Source organism: Podarcis erhardii (assembly GCF_964252035.2).
Source record: "Podarcis erhardii genome assembly, chromosome: 2".
Lineage (NCBI taxonomy): Eukaryota > Metazoa > Chordata > Lepidosauria > Squamata > Lacertidae > Podarcis > Podarcis erhardii.
The window spans coordinates 25,550,576-25,575,557 of NC_138498.1; the positions used below are offsets into that span (position 1 = coordinate 25,550,576).

The 24,982-nt window shown below is 44.6% G+C and overlaps 1 protein-coding gene across 4 annotated transcripts in view; it reads right to left on the minus strand.

The window, feature by feature from the left end:
• Nucleotides 1-24,982, minus strand: part of ABCA5 (ATP binding cassette subfamily A member 5) — a 60,533-nt gene that overhangs the window by 29,985 nt on the left and 5,566 nt on the right. For 2 of the 4 annotated variants that reach the window (XM_081849495.1, XM_081849496.1), the window contains exons 2-14: nt 24,448-24,643; nt 20,650-20,768; nt 19,519-19,723; nt 18,310-18,471; nt 17,825-17,922; nt 16,153-16,382; nt 7,451-7,592; nt 6,121-6,309; nt 3,813-3,960; nt 2,087-2,255; nt 1,255-1,313; nt 808-918; nt 123-298 (exon numbers count right to left, since the gene is read on the minus strand). In XM_081849495.1, coding sequence (XP_081705621.1) covers nt 123-298; nt 808-918; nt 1,255-1,313; nt 2,087-2,255; nt 3,813-3,960; nt 6,121-6,309; nt 7,451-7,592; nt 16,153-16,382; nt 17,825-17,922; nt 18,310-18,471; nt 19,519-19,723; nt 20,650-20,754 — 1,794 coding nt within the window. In that variant the 5' untranslated portion in view covers nt 20,755-20,768; nt 24,448-24,643. The remainder of the gene's footprint in view (nt 1-122; nt 299-807; nt 919-1,254; nt 1,314-2,086; nt 2,256-3,812; nt 3,961-6,120; nt 6,310-7,450; nt 7,593-16,152; nt 16,383-17,824; nt 17,923-18,309; nt 18,472-19,518; nt 19,724-20,649; nt 20,769-24,447; nt 24,644-24,982) is intronic. The other 2 variants (XM_081849494.1, XM_081849497.1) reach the window with 1 other exon arrangement.

Sequence of the window (24,982 nt, forward strand, 5' to 3'; positions counted from 1 at the left end):
TAAAAGTAACCTCAATTTACTGGGACATCTACCAAGCTTGCTTAGAAAACATTAAATATAATATGTTGACCTTAATTAAACATGATTGCATGCACTGTGCAGCTTGCATCGAATTAACTCACCTCTTGTATCATATCATTGGGGGGTATCCCCTTAATTGAGGCAACTATTGACAAATTTTCTTGCACTGTTAATACATCAAAATATATATCTAACTGTTGGCAAACTCCAGTTATTCTTCTTGCTTCTAACATTTCATCTATTTCAGAAACTCTGTATCCATAGATTGATGCAAAACCTAATGGGGAAAAAATACAATTAAGATAGGCAATGATGCAGAAAAGAAATCTTAAGACAAAAAATAGTTAGTGTGGACCACTGGAATTGCAGCAGGGACTTAGCTGGATAATAATAATAATAATAATAATAATAATAATAATAATAATAATAGTTTTATTATTTATATCCCATTCATCTAGCTGGGTTTTCCCAGCCACTCTGAGTTGCTTACAGCGTATCTAAAACACAATAAAAACATCAAACATTTAAAACCTCCCGATACAGGGCTACCTTCCGATGTCTTCCAAATGTTGTGTAATTCTCTATCCCCTTGACATCTGAAGGGAGGGTGTTCCACAGGGAGGGACCCACGACCCACTACCGAGAAGGCCCTCCACAGGAGTCATGCTGCACCCGTTGTTCTATGAACTAAATCAAGTAGTTCCACCTGTCTAATTCTTCCTAGAAGGACTCTTTCTTTACTAGCCCCCAGATCAGATAAACTAGACACATTTTGATTATATTTACCATCAGAAGGTGGACACAATCCACAAAGAATGTGCATTAAGGTTGTTTTTCCTGTTCCACTATGCCCAAGTAATGCTGTTATTTGACCCTCATATATGTCAAATGATAAACCTAAAAAAAGGAAAGGAAAGGAAAGAAGAATGAAGTGATTTGGGGTGGGAGTGAGAGACAGAGATAAAAGCTGTAAGAAAGTGCTGCTATATGCCTCCTTATTAAATGTTCGAAACCCTGCCATACAGAGTACAGTCCCACTCACCCTTAAGGAACTATCACAACTTAATATAACATATGTTAATATATTTAAACAACCATAAGAGTTAATAATCAGTGAGGTTTAGGAGAAGCTTGTTCAAGTGCTATGTCATTGATTCTGCTGTCCATATATAATAAACAGCAGCAACTGAAGTACAAGGACTCCCACTTGTGGCAGAGGGATGAAATTCTTACTTTTTAGAGCCTCGACAGTTTCACCTTTCTTAACAAATGTTTTCTGTACACAGTTGATTCTGAAAGAAGACAAGCTAATTTTATTTATTTTATTTTTTTATAAAAAGGTAACACAGAACTCTGGCAGAATTTCCCTAGCAAAATAAACAGTGAACAGTATAAAGGGATCAATATTTATTTTACCATAAATAATGGTTGCTTTGGTTTGCAGTGAAAGCTAACCTGCATATTCAAAAGAACTAGTTGGTTCACGGTAACATGCGGAAACCACTACATAACATTTCTTACACGACATTAGTTGAACCATGAAAATAATTGCTACTTGCAGTAGCTACACATTCCAATCACTGAATCACTGCTACTTCAGACTTGCCTGATGTAAAAAAAGGTAAAGGTAAAGGACCCCTGGACGGTTAAGTCCCATTAAAGGGAACTATGGGGTGTGGGGTTCACCTCGCTTTCAAGCCGAGGGAGCTGCCGTTTGTCCACAGACAGCTTTCTGGGTCATGTGGCCACAATGACTAAACAGCTTCTGGTGCAACAGAACACCGTGACCAGTGCCAAAGCGCACAGAAATGCCGTTTACCTTCCCGCTGCAGCAGTACCTATTTATCTACTTGCACTGGCTGCTTTCAAATTGCTAGGTTGGCAGGAGCTGGGACAGAGCAATGAGAGCTCACCCCGTCGCATGGATTTGAACTGCTGACCTTCTGATCAGCAAGCTCAAGAAGCTCAGTGGTTTAGACTACAGTGCCATCCGTGTCCCATGCCCTGATGTATTAGTAACTGACATTAGCAACAGAAGCTAGAATGAAGCATAATCAGTCCATACCTGATAGCTTCTTTCCCCTGAAATTCAGAGGATACCGGTTCAATTATCTCATTGAAATCTAAGGCCCCGTTAATGCTGCTCTCATACAATTCTTTATAATTTCTGGTTCGCTTTAACCAAAACGATGGTTTCAGGAAGAAAAAAAAGTTTCTCCGCAATCCATATTCTCCTGAGAAATAAAAAAAAGAGAGAGAGGAAGAAAGGCCTGTAAATATTAACTACAGGCTGATCAAAGCATATCAATGCTAGGTGCTTTTATGTTCACTGATTTCCAATTATGGCTTACCGGTTTTTTAGATAACTGAGAAAACTGTAAGGTTTATTCGGGGTTTAGGTCTTTATTAAGGAAAGTTTGTCAGTACTACAGAGCATGCAGGTCCTTCAATTATCAGCATAAACTAATGCCCAGTTGCTCTGCTCAAATGAATCAGGAGATACGTGTAGAGTATTTGCATTTTCTGAACCCAACAGAAACACATATTTGGAAGTATTTATGGAACCATTTTGTACAGCTGCCTGGGAAAGTTGTTTCAAATTTATTTACGTTCTCGCAACACGGCCATGCAAATTTCACCCCACAGACTGGGCCAACCTAAGGGGTAAGAGCGAGAAGCAAAAACTAGCGGTGGGTAGTGCCCATTGAGATTAGTATGACGGAAGACAGGGAGGTCAACAGCAGGTGGCGCAAAGCCAAGCAGAGCCAACTAATTCCACTCTTGCCCCCATCCTCCTCCCTGCCGAGTTCTGCAAGTGCAGCACTGAGACTAAGGAGCAGCAGGCTGGCAGACAGTGCCACCCCCAGGACAGGCTGTAAGGCGGGGGGGGGATGGGGACTGGCTGATGGTAGACTGAGTTGGTGGAGAAGAGCTCCATTTGCCCTAATGGACCAGCCTCCATTGGCAACAACCAATCAGAACTCAGTTGTCTCAAGTCCATGCTATATTTGGATCTAAGATACAAAGGAAACTGAAGATAAAGGTGTTCAATCTTAGGAAACGCAAATGGCTATTGATTCAGTCCCCACCATGACATTGTAAATCAAAAGAAGGTTCTTTTCCTTTTCGCCAGGGCTAATGAAGGCCAAACAGAGGCTCATGCTGGTGTTGGCAAATAGCAAACTATCATGCGCCTAATTAGGTGTCAGCATACATGCCTCTCAATTCCCAAACAATCTCTTTTTAATTACAGCCGGCAGTTTATGCCATGGTTTGCTCCCTCTGTGCACTTGCACCGAGAGTGTACACACTGCATAGTCACCTGCTAAGCAAAGCTAAAAGAACCACATAATTCTGGGGCATGTGCAAAGGCCCCAGCCCATCCAAGCAGTAACAACAGATTCCCACCCAGGCAACTTATCAGGCACACCAGCTTACCTTTGTGTCAAATGCCTTCAGACAGTTGTTTGGGAATACACATCTGCTGTCTGTGCAGCTGCACAATGCTTTGCATTGCACAATACTAGTGGTGCATAAAAATCCTTCTTTCACCCACGAGCATCTCTGGCTCAAGATCCAGGGGTGGAATCCTATTTATGCTTTCTCATTCTCTCTTATGAAGGATGGGGATAACCCACTGAACAATTTCCCACTTAACTATTAGAACAGGGATGCACCTATACAGGTGGGCATTGAACTGACCGGATGTTGTCCTACCAGATGCTACCAACTTTATGCTGTGTTAGGCAATGCTTAGCACATACGTGTGTGTATGCTAAAACCAATCATACCTGGAATCACCTGATCCAGGTAAAGTGCTAGGAGTAGATAAAGCATGCTGTCCAGGGCCAATAGTGAAAGTGCAATAACTAGAGGGTAAGGACCATGGCTTAAATTTGAGAAAACGCTTCCTTCTTCATAATCTTCCAGATGCATCACCTGCAAACAAATACAGAAGTTATGGTAATCCAGCGTATTAATCCAGCGTATTTTCTTTTAATTCTTGAATGATTCTGTGTACATTGCAGCAGCCTTTGGCTATGTGCAATAAAACTGACTGACTATAGAAGTTATAGATACTATGGAACAGAATTACTTTATTTAATATTATCAGGGGAACTTTTCTAACTGGCCATCAAGGCAGCCCTGTTTAGGGAAGTTTTTAATGTTTGATGTTTTATCGTGTTTTTAATATTCTGTTGGGAGCCGCCCAGAGTGGCTGGGGAAATCCAGCCAGATGGGCGGGAAATAAATAAATAAATAAATAAATAAATAAATAAATGAAGAAGACGACGACGACGACAAAGAAGTTACAGTTGTTATTTGTGTGAAACTGGACACACAACACCCTGCATTTTTGAAAGGAAACAATGAGCCTCAAAATGAACCATTAATGATTGTTGCAGGTAGAGTGAATGCCATCCCATGGGGAACAGAGTAAGCACATGTTCCATGGGAAATGAGAGCTTGAACATTGCTCCTGTAACAGGAATGGTGAACCTCCAGACCATGATATCATTTCACCCAGACCTCAGCGGCCTCACCTCAAGCCATGCCTGCTCTGGTCAGCCTAGCAATGATACAACAGGAGAGGGGACCAGAATACCTCTACCACAGTTGGGAGTGGGGAGTGCAACTTTGCAACTTCCCCAATTCCCATGGCTTCCTTGGCTGCCTCCTCTTGGCTTGTAGCGCCGTGAGGAAAGCAGGGATGTAAACAAGCACACTAGCCCAAGCAACAAAGGCCACAATGCCACACTCAACCCCCCCCCCCATTCCATGACTGAGAATCCAAGCCAGGCAGCTGGCCTGTCTCTACTTAGCTTTGCATAAGAGAGGGAGGGGAAGAGGAGAATAGAAGGGTGTGAATGTGCACTTATTCTGGTCCTACCTACCGTATTTTGCTGGAATGCAGACCCTAGCAGGTTCCAGCTGGTTACTCAGAACATGGAAGGAGAAAGGTTTATATAGTGCATGGATGGTGAACCTAACCACTGACTATCTTGGGAAAAGGTTAGCAGTCACATTTTCACAGCGGCAAACCAATACACTTAGTACAAATGTTTACAGCAGAAACCTCCTTTCGGAGGGCTATCTATATTTGTTGTTTTTGCTTAAGTCCTCTGGCACCTTAAAGACTATTACGATGATGATGATGATTTAAATCTGTATACTGCCCTTCATCTGAAGATCACGAGGCGCTTCACAAGATAAAAATACAAAATGAGAACACAAAATACATAACAAAACAAAAACAAAAACAAAAACCATTAATTCTCCTACATCAATAATTGTGGAGACACATTATTATTGGTTTGTATACTAGCAAAAGGAAAAGGCTAATTAGAGTGATGCAAATGACAGGAAGCCAGTGTAATTTGTCCCAGAGTAAAAAAAAAAATGCTTTGGGACATATCCCAGGGTTGTTGAGCTATTTGGGGGGAAGTTGTTGACATTTGGCCGGTTTTCCGAAATTCCCCTGGGACACTAGTTGAAATCCCGGACGCGTCTGTGAACATCCTATTCCTAACTCCATTCAGGAGTAGGGCTGATGTCAGGCTTTAAACAAGCCTTTAAAATACAAGTTTGACTAGGTCATGTGACTGAGCTCAAAGGAGTTTGGAATAACACTAAGTCTTCCGCTGCCCTGCCCCTACCATACCCACAGAATGCCCTTTGGGGGGGGGGGGGGACTTATCCTGACCTGACTTCAATTCAGCAGGTTTCAGCTGGCTATGGGACTTATACTGGCATATCTCCAGCTGAGCCAAGATGAGGGAATTCAGCTTGCATAGCCCTGGCTGAGCCCAAGATCCAGCTATTCCAAATTTACTCATCCCAGAGAGTGCTGGGTGTGGGTTGCAGATTTATTCTGGCTCTGGTCCCCCCAAAATATCTGCCAATGTTAGCTGATGAGAAAACCATTGATAATAAACAAGCAACATGTTCACTGCAAGTTTAAGAAATGACAACTCCGTGTCACACATTTTTTACACTGAGGTGAAATCTTATTATCCTATCTGGTATTTAAGCGATAGTGAAGTTACTATTCATGGAAACCCATATACCAGCACTGATTAAATAGGGAACTTTACTAACCTGTGCAACACCAACCAAAAATGTGCACTGACACAGAGGACTTAGTAACCAGACATATGACTTTGGAAAATCCTCCAGCAGGACGATTGTCAGGCCCACAAAACCAAAAGCCAGGGTGGTCAGAAATTCAACCGTACCGACATATTTTGATTTTTTGAAGAGAGGGGTCAGCATAAATGCAAAGAAAACCTGAACAGAAACAGAACATTTATTTCAGTGCACAAGAAACCTTGATTAAAATTGCTGAAATCATAATTTGTGTAGACAATTTGGAACAATTACAACGTATTGCTCTCTTAATATCTATAATGTACCTGATCCAAGAAATCAACTGGCCATCATCCTGAGGATCTTTTCCTAAGAGTGTTATAGCTTTTGATATGCTGGCTGAATTTGCACATGATGTTAAACCATTGTTTACTGTATGCATGAACAGAAATGAGCCCACACAAAAACCTGGGGTTGCATGCTAGGGACTTTGCCAGAGTTACATTTCATTTTTGACAACTTGTGGCTTGTCGTGACAGGCAAACGAGGAATCGTGGTTTGAAATGGACAGTGATTAGATAAACAAGCCAGCTTCATAGCCTATTGTTTGAAGATGTTTGTTCTGAAACTGGAAAACCAAAACCCCTGGCCTCACAGGAGGCAGATGATAAATTTGTAAATAAATTAATCTTAGTATCCACAGAGTGCATTCTGCTACCCACCATTGATTTATTTAAATGCCTGCAAGCATCAAGAAACAATAAATCAGGCATAGGCAAACTCGGCCCTCTAGATGTTTTGGGACTACAATTCCCATCATCCCTAACCACTGGTCCTGTTAGCTAGGGAGTTGTAGTCCCAAAACATCTGGAGGGCTGAGTTTGCCTATGCCTGCAATAAATTGTTTAAAAGTCAAAAGACTTAAAACACTCAGAAACTACTGGAATAATCCAGGTCCACTAAAAATCAGTGGTAATGTTTCCAAGATGAACTGCACCCTTGGCTAATGGATAATTAATAACTCTTTAAAAGCTGCCAACTTAAAATAAGACTGCAGTGAATAAGTAATGCAGTTCATTCTAATATCAGGGAAGGGTTATGTGGTAAGTAGCCATTTGAATACATTCAACAGCAAATGAAAAATAATGTCTGCCAAAATGTATAAGCAAATGTAACTATTCAGGACCTCTTATGTCAAAGAGGTAGGGTACCTACTGCTATTCACAGCAGAGGAAAAAAACACATCATAAACAAATCGTTTATGCCAATATAGCAAGAAGGACTCCAAAACACAGTACTCTCAATATACCGACAATGAGCACGAACACATACAAACACTTACGGAAGATATTCCATATAGGAAAAAAAGAAGAAATATCACAAAGCTGCTACTTTTGGGAAAGAGCGAAGAGAATGTTGCAATGACCGACATGAGAAGGGACATGACAAATATCAGACTGGTATACAGTAGGACCCAAGAAAGCCTAGAAAGAGGAGAAACACAATGAAAGTTCATGAATTTCACAGTCATCTGTACAGATAAAGATACTTTTTCTGTGAGTCCTTTGAATGGTCATCTGGGCACATCTCAAACCTGGTTTCTGTACCTGAGAAGAGCAAGTTGGGAACTTTCTAGGAAGGCCAAAGCCTTCCAATCTCGGTTCTGATATAGTTTGGGGCTAAAATTGCCTTTGCCAACTATCTACGCTAGATAATAGACAGGGAAGTAATGGGGTCCCTCTTAGTTCTACTAGAATGCTCAGTGGCTTTTTATGTCACTGGCCATTATGTCCAACATTTGGCTTGGAGACACCATTTTTCAGTGGCTTCAGTCCTGCTTGGTGAAGTGTCCCCAGAAGGTGGTTTGGGGGGACCACCGTTCACCCCTTTGGCATTGGCCTATTTTGTCCCTCATACTATTTAGCATCTTCACGAAGTCACAGGAAATGGTGGGCCAGGGATTTTGACACCCAGCAATATTTCTCCATTTCATCTAAAGCCAAAAAGGTTCTACATCACTGTTGGGGTGGTTTGAACGTAGGCTAACAAACCAGGGCTGGAACAAAACAAGACAAAATTACTGTTGGCCAACCTGAATACAGTTGGACTTACTTTTGAGTAAACATGCAAAGGATCATGTTAGAAGAAATTTTGTAAGGGAACTGACAGAGGGAAGTTATCAATGCTGTTACTGTAAGAACAGCCAGAAGAGAACCAAACTGGAAGGTGCTTGCCCTGTCTCTCAATTCACTGCTCTATCCAAACAGAAGGGTAGTTCTAGGAAAATCCTGAACTTGCCCAACATAGGTGCAGAACTCAGATGTGATACCTGTCAGGGTTTTAGGGAGAGAGGAGACAGAGAGCGAGGGCGAGGAGGAAGAGGACGACAACGAGCCGAGGTTGTCCCAAAGTCCGTCTAGCGAATCAGAGGATTCCCAGAAGGGAGCCCCCCTGGTCAGGCCAAGGGGCAATAGAGAGGGAATCAGTCAGAGAGAGGGGAACGAAGAGGGAATCCCCAGTGGGAGTGGCAAAGCGGGACCAGCTCCCCCGTCGGAACGGAGTAGAGGGGGGGGAGTTGCCAGTGTGTCAGAAAGAGCAGGACAGGAAGGAGGAAGGGGGAGGAGTTCGGAGCAAGACGTCCTGCCTGAAAGGGAGGAGTGTAGTACCGAGAGCAGCGTAACTGTAGAAAGGAAGGTCAGAGGCAACGTACGCGCGCCAAGTTCAAATATAGAGGCGCGCGGAAATGAGGAGAGCTCTGAGGAGGAGCCTGGTGCCAAAGCACGAAGGAGGGGGGAGCAGGCGGGAGAAGACTCAGCCTCTGGGGAGTCCCGGAAAGAGGGAAGACAGGGGGGCAGGAAGACCCTGCGGAAAAGGAAAGAGAGGAAAAGGTGGAGCAGTACAAGCCTCTTAAATTGGTGCAGGGGAGGGACGGACTCAGAGGGGACTTCCAACATCTAAGGGTAACAGATGCGGAGCCACGGAGTTTGGATGTAATGACGACAATGATCTTCAATAAAACCTTTTGTATATAGCTTGGACTGGACTTTGGTCTCTTGTGAGCTGGGACCCAGGGTGGCTCTGACAGAAAGTCCCCTCCAAAGAACGCAAAATTTTTTTTTTGCAAAGCTCACGAACGGTGACAGCCATGACTGCGGAGGAGCAGTTGACAGCGCTGCGAACTACAGTTTCCGAACTCACTGCTGCAGTCCTTGCGTCTCAGAAGAAGCATGACGAAATGGAGAAGCGCTGCCAGGACCTGCAAACAAGGTGGGAACGTGCAAGCAGGGAAGGGTTCCCAGGGTCCAGATCAGAGGGGATTGGACTTGGACGGAGGGGGGGCAGCCTAGTCACCCACTTCGATGGGAACCTGAAGCACTACCCCAGTTTCAGAGCAGACGTTTTGTATGCATTGCACTTGCTTCGTCATGACTTTAAAGATGAGGAGGAGAAAGTGGGGTTTATTGTTTCTCACTTGCATGGGCCGGCCAGAGACTGGTTGCGCAATTTGTGGCGTGAAGATGGCCCTGCCCGCCGCGATGCAGATGAATTCATTAAAGCGATGGATGCCTGCTTCCAGTCTACTGTAGATGTGGATCTTGCACGCAGGGAAATTTTTGGATTGCGGCAAGGCAAAGCCACTGTGCGTCAGTACCATTCTAGATTTTTTGCTTTACTGACTGCGCTAAGCTGGGAGAAGGATTGTGCACCTGTGAGGGATTTGTTCTGGGAGGGGCTCAGCGGTCCCATTAAGGATGAACTTGCCAGGGGAGACAGACCCCAGACCCTGGAGGAGCTTGTGCAGAGGGCTTTGGCGATTGGGATACGGCACGAGGGACGTCCTTGGCACACTGAGGAAGAACGTCAGGTGCGTCCACCAGCGAGGACGTCTTCTTTCATCCCCAGGGAGTTCAGTCAGTCACATCCTTCGCCACTGGGAAGGCAGGGGGAGGAGCCCATGGAACTTGGTGGTGCTAAGGCTCAAGCAACAGCCAGAGCCCCAGCTTCCGGTGCAGTGAAGGCAAAGCCTCCTAGAGGGACCAGGAAGTGTTACATTTGCGACAGTGCACAGCACATGGCGAAAGAGTGTCCCCAGAGGCTGCAGAAACACACTGCAGCTTTAGCAACTGTTGCAGCAGAAATGATGCAAGCAGAGCAACCTCAGGGAAACGACAGTGCCTGGCTGGAAGCAGAGCTGCTGGGGCTCAGCCAGGCGAATCTGTAGAGCAGTCCCCAGCGCTTTTGCAACGCACAGACCCTTTACCACCCAAGCCAGCGGTGCAGCTCACTGCAACACTTCAGTTGCCGAATGGAACCACCCTGGAAGTCCCCATCACGATTGATTCTGGGAGCAACGCAGATTTTGTGGGGACGCACTTTGTCAAGCAGCATCGCATAGCGCTTCTGCCAGCGACAACACCTCTGAACGTAGTCACGGTGGATGGCAGGAAATTGCTAGGAGGACAAGTTGTGCAACAGACGCCTCCCATGGTGATGAGGATTGGAAATCATCGAGAAGTCATCAGCTTCAATGTCACCCGCCTTTCAGACACGCCTATAGTATTAGGCATGAGTTGGCTGGAGAGACACAGTCCTGCTGTAGCGTGGTACCAACGGCAGATCACCTTTTGCTCATCGTACTGTGCTCAACATTGCATCCAGTCCAGCCAGGAGGAGGGAGCTGAGCAGCAGTTGCAACTTGGCATGGTGCAGGCAGTACCCCGCAAGTACGAGGGGTTCCTGGAGGTTTTCTGCGAGAAGGAAGCTGACCAGTTGCCGCCCCACAGGCCTTATGATTGTGCCATCGACCTGGTGCCAGGGGCGCAGTTGCCGACTGCAAAGCTGTATTCCATGTCTGAGGACGAGATGCAAGAACTCAGGGAGTTCATAGAGCACAATTTGAAGCGCGGATTCATCCGAGAATCGAAAGCGGTGGGGGGCAGTCCTGTTTTCTTTGTAAAGAAGAAAGACACGCCCCAGAAAAGACTCATTGTGGACTATCGATTCATAAACAGTAAGACCAAACCCAAGGCCTTCCCCATGCCCAAGATAGATGATCTCCTGGCAACCGTAAGGAAGGGGAAGATCTTCACCAAATTGGATCTGCGTGGAGCGTATAACCTCATACGCATCCGGGAGGGCGATGAGTGGAAGACGGCCATGTTCACGCCTCTGGGCACGTACGAATACAGAGTTATGCCATTTGGTCTCCAAAATGGATCTCACGTCTTCCAAGCATTTATGCATCACGTGCTAGCGGGACTTCTCTACAAGAAATGCGTGTGTTTCCTCGACGACATCCTGATCTTTTCGGAAACGGAGGAGGCCCATGAGAAGGACGTAAAGGAAGTCCTGCAGAGACTACGGGAGAACAAGCTCTACGCCAAGTTAGAGAAGTGCCAGTTTGATGTGACGGACGTGGATTTCCTAGGCTACAAGCTGTCCGACAAGGGGCTGGCCATGGACAGCGCCAAGGTCCGCGCGGTGTTGGACTGGAAGAGCCCTCGCAATCGGAAGGAAGTCCAAAGATTCATCGGCTTCGCCAACTTCTACCGCAAATTCATCAGAGGTTTTGCAAAGGAGACGGCAGCGATCACGGACACTCTCAGTTCCAAGAAAAAGAGGTTCGTGTGGACGGAACAGGCGGAGCGCTCTTTTCAGAAGCTTAAAAGCCTTTTCGCCTCCGAGGAGCAGCTGCTGCACGTGAATCCAGGCAAGCCCATACGACTAGAGACCGACGCGTCAGACAGAGCGGTTGGAGCTGTACTCCTGCAAGAAGATCCACATGGAAACTGGAGACCCGGTGCCTTTTACTCCAGAAAGCTCAGCAAAGCGGAGCAAAACTACACCATATGGGACAGGGAGCTGTTAGCCATTCACGCAGCTTTCAAAGCGTGGCGACACTTCCTCATAGGAGCCAAGCACACAGTACAGGTCCGCACGGATCACAAGAACCTAGAGTATTGGCGCACGGCGAAGCTCCAAAGCCAGAGGCACATGCGCTGGGCGGAATTCTTCGCGGATTTCGACTTTCGGATAGAGTACGTCCCAGGAGATTCCAACGTTATAGCCGATGCGCTATCCAGGAAACCGCAATATCTCGATGAAGCGGCGCCTGTAGCAGCCAAGCACATTTTCGCACCGCAGGCGTGGTCGTGCGCTGCCGCCACAGTAGATCTGGACGCGGTGCGACGCGCGTTGCAAGTGGATCAGTTCGCACAGTCCAAGATGGAGGAATTGCGCAGAGGTGTGCAGAGTGGCGAAGAGTTCCAACTACGCGACGGGCTGCTAACTCGCAAAGGTGCCCTCTACGTGCCAAGCGACGAGCTTCGCGCAAAGGTTCTGCAGCAGTTGCACGACGCCCCCAGTGCGGGCCACTTCGGTAAGGAGAAGACAATAGAACTGGTGGCAAGAGACTTTTGGTGGCCCCGGATGCGTGGAGAGGTAGCGGATTACGTCGCCAGGTGTGACACTTGTCAGAGGTTCAAGCCAGTACACCAGAAGCCAGCGGGGCTGTTGGAACCGCTGGAAACGCCACAGCAACCGTGGGAGAGGGTAGCTCTGGACTTCGTTACTGACCTGCCCAGCTCCAGGGGGAAGACGGCGGTACTGGTGGTTGTGGACCTGTTCACCAAGATGGCGCACTTCATTCCATGCGCAAAGGTGGCGACGGCGGAACAGACTGCCAAACTCTTCATCGATCACGTGTTCAAGGTGCATGGGCTGCCGCAGTCCATCCTGTCCGACAGGGGGCGCCAGTTTGTTTCCAATTTTTGGCAGAAGCTTTTAGGTATCCTGAACGTCAAGATCAACCTCACGTCGGCGAGACACCCACAAACCAACGGCCAAGCTGAGAGGGTCAACGTGATCATGCAGCAGTACCTGAGATGTTACGCCAACCAGCGACCAGCAGTTTGGGTGGACTACCTGCCGATGGCAGAGTTTGCCTATAACAACACGAAGCACGCGTCCACGGGGGTGACGCCGTTTTTCGCGAACAATGGTCGTCACCCCAGAACCTTCCCGGGGTTCGTGGCACCGGGAGAGGGGGTGCCGCAAGGAGCCGACCAGTTTGCAGCGGAGCTGCAGGAGGTGCACGAAGAGTTGCGGAGACATTTAGAGCTGGCCAAGCAAGCATATAAGGTGCAGGCTGACAAAAACAGGAGAGAGGGAGAGGAGATCCAGGTGGGGGACTGGGTGTGGTTAGCGGCCCAAGCGATGCCAGCCAAGTCGTTGGCCAAGAAGAAGCTGGGGCACAGGCAGTTAGGGCCGTACCAGGTGGAGGCTAAAATCAACCCTGTAGCCTTTCGACTAGCCCTCCCCGAAGGTTCCAGAGTGCACCCGGTCTTTCATAGATCGGTGCTCACTCCCTACAAGGCACCGCACAGGTTTCAGGAGTCTGACACAGTCACGCAACAACACACTGAGTCACAGGAGAGGGAGAGGGCGCCTAGGGCCGAACCACTCAACGAGGTCACAGAGATCCTGGACTCGAGATGGGGGCAAGAGGGAGTAGAATATTTTCTAGTCAGAGAGGGTGCCCCAGTCAGTGCCAATGGTTGGGTGCCGGGCTACGCCTTAGACGAACCTCTTTTAAAAGACGAGTTCCATGCCCTTTTCCCTCATAGACCCATGCCAGCCGAGTACTTTGATGACTGGCTCTTTACGCCCACATGTTCAGGCAGCACTTTCCACGGCTTTTCTTCAGCTGAAGAAAGGTCGCCGGACTCCAACTCGCCCAGGGGATCGTGTTCGGGGGTGGACACAGAACCCTCTTATTGGTGGGACGAGCAACCAGAGGAGGACTGGCGCAGGAAATGGCTGACGGGACCTTGGCAGGCAGCACCGGACCAGGTACCAATGGAGGAGGGAGAAGAGAACACCTTGGGTCAAGAACCCGAATTCGAACACTCGTACAACGAACTGCAAACAGAGGAGATGGAGGTGCAGAATCTGTATCCTGCGTCCGCCTCCGAAGAGCGGCAGCTTCCACAACCTGCACCCGATGAGCGGAAGGGGGGAAGGGGGGGCTTCGAGGGGGGGATGGATGTCAGGGTTTTAGGGAGAGAGGAGACAGAGAGCGAGGGCGAGGAGGAAGAGGACGACAACGAGCCGAGGTTGTCCCAAAGTCCGTCTAGCGAATCAGAGGATTCCCAGAAGGGAGCCCCCCTGGTCAGGCCAAGGGGCAATAGAGAGGGAATCAGTCAGAGAGAGGGGAACGAAGAGGGAATCCCCAGTGGGAGTGGCAAAGCGGGACCAGCTCCCCCGTCGGAACGGAGTAGAGGGGGGGGAGTTGCCAGTGTGTCAGAAAGAGCAGGACAGGAAGGAGGAAGGGGGAGGAGTTCGGAGCAAGACGTCCTGCCTGAAAGGGAGGAGTGTAGTACCGAGAGCAGCGTAACTGTAGAAAGGAAGGTCAGAGGCAACGTACGCGCGCCAAGTTCAAATATAGAGGCGCGCGGAAATGAGGAGAGCTCTGAGGAGGAGCCTGGTGCCAAAGCACGAAGGAGGGGGGAGCAGGCGGGAGAAGACTCAGCCTCTGGGGAGTCCCGGAAAGAGGGAAGACAGGGGGGCAGGAAGACCCTGCGGAAAAGGAAAGAGAGGAAAAGGTGGAGCAGTACAAGCCTCTTAAATTGGTGCAGGGGAGGGACGGACTCAGAGGGGACTTCCAACATCTAAGGGTAACAGATGCGGAGCCACGGAGTTTGGATGTAATGACGACAATGATCTTCAATAAAACCTTTTGTATATAGCTTGGACTGGACTTTGGTCTCTTGTGAGCTGGGACCCAGGGTGGCTCTGACAATACCCCAGAGACCATGAAGAACAACAAACTGAAGCCAAATGCAATACATGCTACTCAATGCTGCACGAAGTGATAAGGCCCTAAAATGAGCCCTCGCGTGAATCTCAAATGAATGGAGCACATTGTGGCACAGATATTGAAATGAGTTCATTAACATTTTAATCCAAAAGGTTCTAAAGTACATAATTCTTCCGAACTCTTTCAAAACAGCTGTCTCAGAAATTCTGCCAATGTATCTAATCCTTTGCCAACTATCTGTGTCGGCCCAGTATACCTGAACGAGTGTCTCCACCCCCATTGTCCAACCCGGACACCGAGAGCCTTCTGGTGGTTCCCTCACTGCGAGAAGCAACATTACAGAGAACCAGGCAGAGGGCCTTCTTGGTAGTGGCACCCTCCCTGTGGAATGCCCTCCCATCAGATGTCAAAGAAATAAACAACTATAAGACGTTTAGAAGACATCTGAAGGCAGCCCTGTTTAGGGAAGTTTTTAATGACTGATGTTTTAATGTATTTGTAATCTTTTGTTGGAAGCCGCCCAGAGTGGCTGGGGAAACCCAGCCAGATGGGTGGGGTATAAATAATAAATTATCATCATCATAATCATCATCCTTTGGCTCAAGATAAGGAAAACAACATTGGTGGGGGTGGGGGCGGGGGGAGAGAGAGAGGTTTCCTTTCCAGACCTCTCCACAACAGAGGAACTGCAACAGTCAGAACTAACCCTGCCCCCCAAGACCAGGGCTACATAATGGTACCCAATCTAAGTGTTAGTTGACCTCTGGAAATGAGGTATAAGATCCTGGCCTGGGGAAACAGTTTGCAAGGCCTCTTGGAATTCATATTGAGCAAAAGGGAGGCAGCATCATTAGGATAATAGGTTTTTCTTTACCATGCACCACTGGATCCATTTTGGAGCCTTTGGCAGAGCTCATATCAATAATGGCGGCATATGAAAAATCAACAATGGCTTTGAGAGTAAGCTAAGCCCTTGTGATCTGTTTGTCCATGTTTGTGGTAGGAGGAGGAGAAATGCTCGAGGTAAGTCTCCTCCAGACAAACCACATGCTGTAAACCATGCTAACCCAAACCACAGCTTAGCTCAAAGTAGCAGGATTAGAAGGAGCAAAGCAGCTATGATCTCGTCTCTGAGAGCCTACGCAATCACACTAAAACATGGCTTTGGCTCTGCATTACTATCCATGATGTTTACTTAACATCGAAGAACTAAGGCACATACATACCAAAAGGCAGTGTCGTGGAGACCCATAATCATTAAAAATTCTTTCAATTTCTTCTCCTTTTCTGCCACGATATGAATTGCCAAATAATAACCAAAGGGGGAAAAGGCAATTACTAAATAAATTAAAATGATTGCACGAGGGAAATTGTCTATTTCCATAATGGCAGACTCTCCCATCATGACCGCGTTTGTTAGTTTCAGGTCTTCCAATAGCGAATGATTAGTCTTCAGCTAAAAAAGAAAGAAAGAAAAGGAAGGGAATGTTAAAATCCGTTTCTATGCTGCCCCTATTAAGTAAACTTTAATTCCAAAATCATTAAAACAAATATAACAATATGTGTGCTTTAACCTAGTTTAGTAATCCAGCTAAATCTCATGGAAGTCAAACGTTTTTGAGTTTCACAAAACTGATTTCTTAAATGCTTGCTTGCTTTATCTATTTCACTCTATGAATCTTGGGGTTCTTGAGCAGAGGAAAAGTCAAATAAATTAATAAAAAATGAATTTCAGACAGAAAACATGTCCATACTACAACCTGTGACACTGCATTATCACCAACTTCTCAGGCTTTCCAAAAACTGATTCATATCTATGTCAAAGCATTCCTGGAACTAGTTCAACATACCAAAATCCACTTAAAAACAAAACAAAACAAAACAAAGAATGGCCTTATTTTATTTTTCCCATATAAACCAAATAGCAAAATAGAACTTCATGAGACAAGCACATGAAAACTAAACCAAACCAAAACTGGCATGGGATGTTACATTGACAAGCAAAAATGATAAAAGCTCAGAAAGCATCCATACAGTGCAGTCATTAGAAGTAAGTTCTTTTTGAGTTCTGTGAGATTCTCAAGTGCTTTGTTGTGTTTATGGGCTTCCAGTCTTGCTTCCATGTCCAATTCAAAATGCTGTTTTTGACATGATGGCGGAGTGATGTATAGAAAATTGCATTATGTGAGACATTTACCTGTTGGTAAATGTTTCATGTAATATAATTTTCATGTGCTTGTTTTTTTGAAAGGGAAACAAAGGCCACCTTTTTTGCCTCTGTTTGGTGAGATTTTATCAAATACATAAAAAAATTAAAAATTACATTTGTCACTTCTCCAAGCTTCTCAAGAAATTTGGGATAAGTAACATCTAATTGGTTGAAAAATTTTCTTGATGTAATACAGAGCCTTTTATTCTTGGTTCTCCTTGTGCCTCTAATGGTTTCAGTTATAGGTTGATGTTTCTGCATATCTTGTAAGTCATGTGTGCCATACCTCTTGTTTTCTCATTTCTTATGATGGTACTCTCCACCTACCTGTCTGCTGTATCCTATCGAAAATATCCAGTTAACCAACTTTATCGACACATAACACAGTTAATGTTGCTTGCACGTATATCCACAATACCCATTTGGGTGGACGTATATGGCATAACTCAGAAAAAAACGTTTTATATTTGGCTAACCATTGGCCTTGATATCTTTATAGAAATCATCATATACACTTGATTGATAGTCACCATGAAGGCGAATGTTATTGCCATTCATTTGAGCAAAAGCCCTCCATTATGTGAAATGTTTTACAATGCAAGGAAGAAAGTGCAATGATTTTTAATATATCAACTCTTCTTGAACAACAATGATTCAGGGCATTTCACATTCTCATTCTTTTCATTTACCTGTATAATTGCTGCATCAATACTGATCTGTAGAGCAGTGAATCCATTGCGCCAGTACGTTTCAGCTTCACATATCTTGGAAGGGCTTGGGCAGCTGGCTGTGGAAAAACAAATTCTAAGATGAGAAACCTAAACTTTCTCTGTTAATTAGCCAAAAGCAAAAAGGCTGACATAAATTCTGATGACTAAACCCTATGAATTTGTTTTATTGTCACCGAGCTAGATTTTGCCCAGTGATTCTATGCTATGGGAACAAAAATGTGGGTTTGGTTGTCTTACTTAATGCACTCTTCTACCTAAACACTCTAGGCAGCTTCAAAAAATACATTCAATAAAATAACAAAGAAAAAGCATCAGCAAAAAGATTAGCAGTTGCTCAACCAAAAACAACTGTCTTGAAAATTACTGTTGCAAGTTGCTCCCATGACTAAAGCTGTAATATTATAAGGGGTACACATACATACATACATACATACAGGTATTACCTCTGGATTCCATATAAATTGCAGATACTGGAACCTTTGCAGGAGGAAATCTGAGATGGTAGGACATAGAATCCTTGAAAATTACACCCACAAATTTTCGAGGGTTACGAAGATTAGCCTCTTGCATTCCCTCCTCACTTAGAAATTCTTCTGTAATTATTCCTGCAAAATATAAGTCTCTCTTAGCTACTCTCAACTATGGACATCTATATCAACAGAAGGACAATTCAGTACATTAGCTGCTGCCTCATTTGTTAGCCCACAGCCTAAAAGGCCTTTTTTTGTTTTTGTTTTTACAAATACCGGTATGTGCTGGAAAGGGCAGCTCTAGCTTTTCAGGCAGCATGGGAACCCCTGAAGTTATTCAAAGCAACAGACAGCAAAGTGAAAATTGTAAACTCGTATGAATATCATGTCCTATACATGAGCCTAGCAATTGTATGCTTCAAAAATAGAAAAGTACTTTTTCCGTGGACCGATTCTATAGATTAGGGCTCTGAGCCCCTGGCAAATGAAGTGCAAGTGTTTTCTACTCAAGCAACTGGAAATATAATGGCAGAGCCCAGATCTTTTGCTCTCAAGTAACATAAGGCATGGGGGCAGGTCACTTAAGACTCAGGATGCCAATGTCCCTGGAGGGATATTCACCCAGTTTTTCCAATAGGAGAAAGACAAATCTTGAACTTGTTTTCTTTGTTCCTGGAAGGTATAACTGCTATGTGGCTTATTCATGTGATTCAGGCAGTGGCACAGGAATAGTAGTGAAAACTCCCTTGGTATGCAGCAATGAGAACACTGTATAGTAGGAAGATGTATTTTTCAGAGCCTCTGAGGCAGTCTTCTAACATCAATGACAAGTTGAATAGTGGGAAACAATGGAGAACAGCACATTGGGAGATAAGATTCTAGTGAGAGAGAAAAGAAACCTTCCTCCTTAAATATGTCTGTCTGAGCCCTTATATGTCGCTGAGCTGGATGCAAGAGGGATCCAGTAGTCGTGTAGGATTAGATACTATGAACAAAATGTGAAGTCAAAGGCTTTGAGAATGTAGTGTTTACACAGGAGAAACACTCTTCCATGCAGAAAACGTACTCGATAAATCATTCTGATAACTGCATCTACCAAGTAAATGCAAAGGAAAAAGGCAAAACACGTTTATGGAACAAAAAACAAAACAAAAAAAAGAGTAGCATGAAAGCTCACAATACCTTCTGTAAAGTATTCTGCAGACATTTTGTGCATGATTTTTCTTGTCTCATCATTCGCTGGTGTGTAGCCAACAATTAACTCAGAGATGCTGGAGTGATCCACAGAATAAAGATCAGAATCAGGCACCTCATCATATTTCTTGTTTGGATACATCATGCTCATTAATATTAGCCAAAATAAAAAGAAAAGTGGAAGTAGGACTTCCTGCACAAATGAAATGAATAAGTTAAATGGGTAACAGTAACTAACAGTAGCCACCTAAGGCTGCATTCCTGTACCTAACCCCATGGTAGGCAATAAGCTTAAATATGCATAATAAACAGGACTGTACCCTTTGCACAAACTTGCTCAGTATAAAAGAAGTACATCAAATTAATCAACATTATTCATATAAATTCAAAACCCTTAGAAGCAAATAATCATGACTAGTGGGTACAGCATCTCAACAGACTTAAATGAGAACCAGCGGGAGGGAAATTTGTTACACCAAGTCTGGGGTTGGTGCAAAATTGCTCTGTCAACAGCTACACCCACTGCAGATTGAAAGGGTATAGGATATGGCATGTCTATTCTACTCTAGCAGCACCCGTGTCCTTTGCATGATTCTGCCCCATTCTGGCAGTTCCATTGGCAAATGCTCTTTGCAGAACAGCTCTTGGTCTACAGCATTGCTCCTAATATTGTCTCGCAGTCAGTGTGCCCTTGATGATTCATAATAACAAAAAGCACAGTCAGCTGCAGCATGGGTAGAAAAGCACCAAGGCTTCTCCTGAGATTGTGGCAGTACTGAAATGACGGTGTGATTACAGCAATTCACATGGTTACACTGTTTTCCTCCTGAGCTCATGATAATCATCGTATACATTCCTTATACTTGCAAGTTCCACTTTTTAGAAAACGTGGAGCTCAAAGGATTAAAATTGGCTAACTAAAACACTGCCTTTAGCATAGCCCATCACATTTAAGCAATTTTGTTTTTGGATGAAGGAACCCAAGGGGAAATCTGAAAGATCTTTTTAAAACACAGCCCCAAGAATTAAAGCAATGCCGTTAAACCTTCAGCAACATTTTCAGATAAATCTAGAAAACACAGACAGCCATAAACATTAGAATACTGCTGTTCAGCTCACCTGAACACTGCTCTTTTTCGTCCTCCATTTAACTAGGCAGTTCTTGTATAAAAGAGCTCTGGTTTGTCGCCACACTCCCACATGTCTAGGAGCATCTGCAGGCATTTTTCGCACGTGGCCTGAAAAGCAAGCAAAAAGCATGAGGCATCCTACATAAAATGAATTTGTACCTTTTAAATGCCCAATGTGCATATTGTTAATTGTAGAATAATGAGCAGACTCTTACAGGAGCTTTGAATAATTTCATAACTACCCAAGGTTGCCTTCCAAAAGACATTTCCATCAACGATTCTACACTATTTTGAGTCATTTATTACAAAATTCAAGTATTATTTTTTTTGTAAATGTCAAATGGGGCGGGGGTGAATCACATATTTTAAGCAGGACATCACAGAAACTAAGAAACTAAGGGAGCAATCAAGAAAGAATAATTTAAAAGTCTAAATTGGAGGGGAAAATGAGGGGAGCCTTGGTAGAAGTAAAAAACTTTTTGGTATCATAACATAGGGCCTGTGGAAGTTTTAAAGACAAATATGGGTGCTGCACAAAAAAAGGGTCCGTATCCCCACACTTTAGTTAATTTTGTGATGAACAAACAACCCTCCAAGTCCAGACGTTATAACACTATATTTATTTAGCAAAATTCCCTCAAGCTTTATGTTTGCACATGATCAGAAATACTCTTCTCTCTAGCCAGCTTTGCAAGCACGGGAAAAGCTACTACAGTGGTACCTCAGTTCTCGAACGTCTCCACTGATGAATGTTTTGGAACCCAAACACCAAAAACCCAGAAGTAAATGCTTCTGTTTTCGAATGCGCCTCAGAAGTCGAACAGCTTCCGCTGCGTGTTTTTCAATTTTCTAAATTGAATTTGCAGACAGCACTTTGCGCCTCAGTTTTCAAATGTTTCAGAACTCGAACGGTCTTCCAGAATGGATTATGTTCGAGAACCGAGGTACCACTGTAAAACTGGACTTAACAATACTAAAAAAAAAAAGGCATACCACCCAACTGTCCCAATGTTACCGGGACATCCCAGATTTACATAAGCAACCCCAGCTTCTGAAAGTAATCCTGGATGTCCCATTTTGGCCAACACCACCACTGCCACAGTCTCCACCTGTACTGGTGCTGCCCTAGCCAAGGCTCTGGGCTTTTCCAGAAGCATGCTGAAAACACACTTCTGCTGCACCACGAACTCCACCTCTACCGCATCATACAATACGATAGTCTTTTTTGTCACTGTCCCATATAGAACAACGAAATTGAAAATCTACATCAGACATTCAGAAACCAACAAGCCTGCTATCCCAGCCTGGTTAGCCCCATAAAAACTCTCATACCACATAATTAAATACAATATACTCCCATAGAGACTACCTTGCACTGCGTTTAAAACCAAAATCACATTTGAATAGAAACTGTTTCTCATGCAGCTAGTCCTAGTCTTTATAACCCTGTACCTTCTTCCAGAAGGCAGAAGCTGAAAGAGATCATTTCCGGGGTGTGCACTATCCTGCACTATCTCTGCAGCTTTCGTATGGCACCTGGAAGCATAGATTTGATCCAAGGTGGGAAGAGTGCACCCAATTCTCTCTGCAGTCTTTACAACCCTAGACAACATTGTTTTTTCCCCTGACCGTGCATCATGGTCTTTGCCTGCAACCACAGGCCACAAACAGCAGTGGAGAGAGGAAGATAAGGTGGAGGCGGGTGTGTGTGGGGGGGAAGATAAGCAGTGGGATGGGGAGTGTCCCGAATTCCTCTCGGGAAATGTTGGGAGCGTATGAAAAGAAAATGTACAGTTGTTACAATTGCTTATTTGTTGCTGTGTTGGAGGAGTGCAGAAGGAGCAATCTAGCTTGGACGCTAGCGCACTGCTCACCCATGGTACGCCATGGTAGATGGCTTACCATGTCTTATTATGCCATCGATGAATTTAATGATGCTCTATGGTAAGCATTACAGACAAGGCATGGTTAGGTTTCTAATGTTTGCATCTCTTCTAAGCCTCCGTCCTCAGGAACTTTGAAAAAAAAAAGGAAAGGAAAAGATTGAAAATCCCTGTGATTTAGGAAGAAAAAGCACTGCCCTTAGGAATACTGCATATCAACTGTCTTCTGAGAAGCCAAGTGTGACTGAATGACAACAGTGCCAAACAACATTGAAGTGTGCGTGTGTGTTTTTAAATGTTACTCCCATCACAAACATTATACAACTATGGCTCCACTCCTGACCTAGTCTCCAAAAAAAAACAAACAATTTATCAAATCGTTAAGTTTTCCTGAAATAAATGATTGCTATTAATTGCTTTTTAATTGAATAAGCCACAGACAGACAAAATCTGAGAACTCTACTCTCTTGCTACCGAAACTACCAAGGCAATGAAATCACACAGATTTCTACCAGAAACTACCAAGGCAATGAAATCACTCAGCTCACTGACAACAGACTGCTCTGCTTATTAGTAAAGCTTCAAGCAAGGACTGGATTTTGTGCATAGTCTACTCCTGCTGCTCTGCATCATTTCAAAGCACTCACCACTAGCTAGTTGGCATGGGAAAGGACGGACCGCTGCCTAGAAACACTTTTATCAATCTGCCTGCCTGACACATCTATGTTAGTAATCTCTGGCATCTTGTTATCCTAAAAAGAAGAAACAAGTCCTTATATTGATTTTCCGTTTACTGCATATGATGTTGGCAAAAGTGTGCCTCTAAAAGAATATAAGAAGCCAATGACTTCTAATTATTATTATTTTTACACCATCTGTCTGGCATCCCAGACTTGAAAGTCATGACATCTGCAGAAGAATCTATGAACTGTCCATTGCAACTCAAGTGTCATGGACCGATGGGAACCCCTCTCTAGAGAAACAAGGAGGGAATAAAACAAATATAAGTTTTTTTTAAAAAAGGAAGGAAACAAATATTCTTAACACAACATTCACTAACTTCTAGCATCCAGTAGTCACAAACAATGTCTCTGTCTTGCCCAGAGATCAAGAGGTCAAAACCAAAGGTTACCCCTGCCTTCTTGGGACTCACGAGCAAGGCAATGGTACCGTATATATACACATCACAATCTGTATTCCTCAGTACAATAAATACATATTATGGTAAGGTAAGGTAAAGGGACCCCTGACCATTAGGTCCAGTTGTGACCGTCTCTGGGGTTGCGGAGCTCATCTCGCTTTATTGGCCGAGGGAGCCAGCGTACAGCTTCCGGTTCATGTGGCCAGCATGACTAAGCCGCTTCTGGCGAACCAGAGCACTGTTTACCTTTCCGCCGGAGTGGTACCTATTTATCTACTTGCACTTTGATGTGCTTTTGAACTGCTAGGTGGGCAGGAGCAGGGGCCGAGCAACGGGAGCTCACCCTGTCGCGGGGATTCGAACCACCGACCTTCTGATCGGCAAGTCCTAGGCTCTGTGGTTTAAGCCACAGCACCATATTAAAAATACATATTAAAAGTACCAACAAAACACACAGTACTGACCCAAGCCATGGATTTTCCAATAAAATTTACTCAAGAGGCTACGGAACTTCAACTTGTGATCACCAATTTATTTTTACACGTCTCAAACCTGTTTCAAAACCAACTCTCTGAGCTACAGACATTTAAGCAGAACTAAACCAAATACATTACTAGACCACCCATGCATGGATTACAGACCCCACCGGTCTAGAGGTTTCCAAAATCAGACCAGAAAGGTGTCTCTCAATTTTCGGGACAAACTTGGTGGTTCATACAAAGGTCCAAACTCCCAAGAAAAGACCACAGGAATGTGAACTCACCTGTGTTGCTCCTTTTGTCTGGTCTAAGAGTATCAGGGCCTTGGCAACATCAAGCAGTGTGGTCTCTTTGGGGTCACCAAATTGTTATGGGCAAAAGCCCGCCAGGGGTTCAGGCACAGCCAAATCACTTAGTCCCAACACTGATGAGAGAGACCAGGAAATGCTTCTTTCAAATGAAATCGGATTTTATTTCAAGCTGCAGACAAAAAAGGTGACAGTGAGACAAGCAACCAGAAAAGCTTGTTCAAAGCGGCACATGCAAGTAAACAAGAGAAGCATTCAATACAAATGCTTATTTCAGTTCAACTCACAGGCTGTTTGCATGTAATGCTCAACTATGGTTTGTTTTTACCATGATTTGTTCAACAAGTCATCTCAAAGATGAGCAAACAAACCGTAACTTATTTCTCACCTTTGTAGCTTAAAATTATCTGTCACTCCTGCCCAAAAACCTCTTTAAAACATGGTGCAGAAAGTTAACCATATGTACACAGAGATGGCACATTTGCTATATGAAATCCATGTTCATTTACAT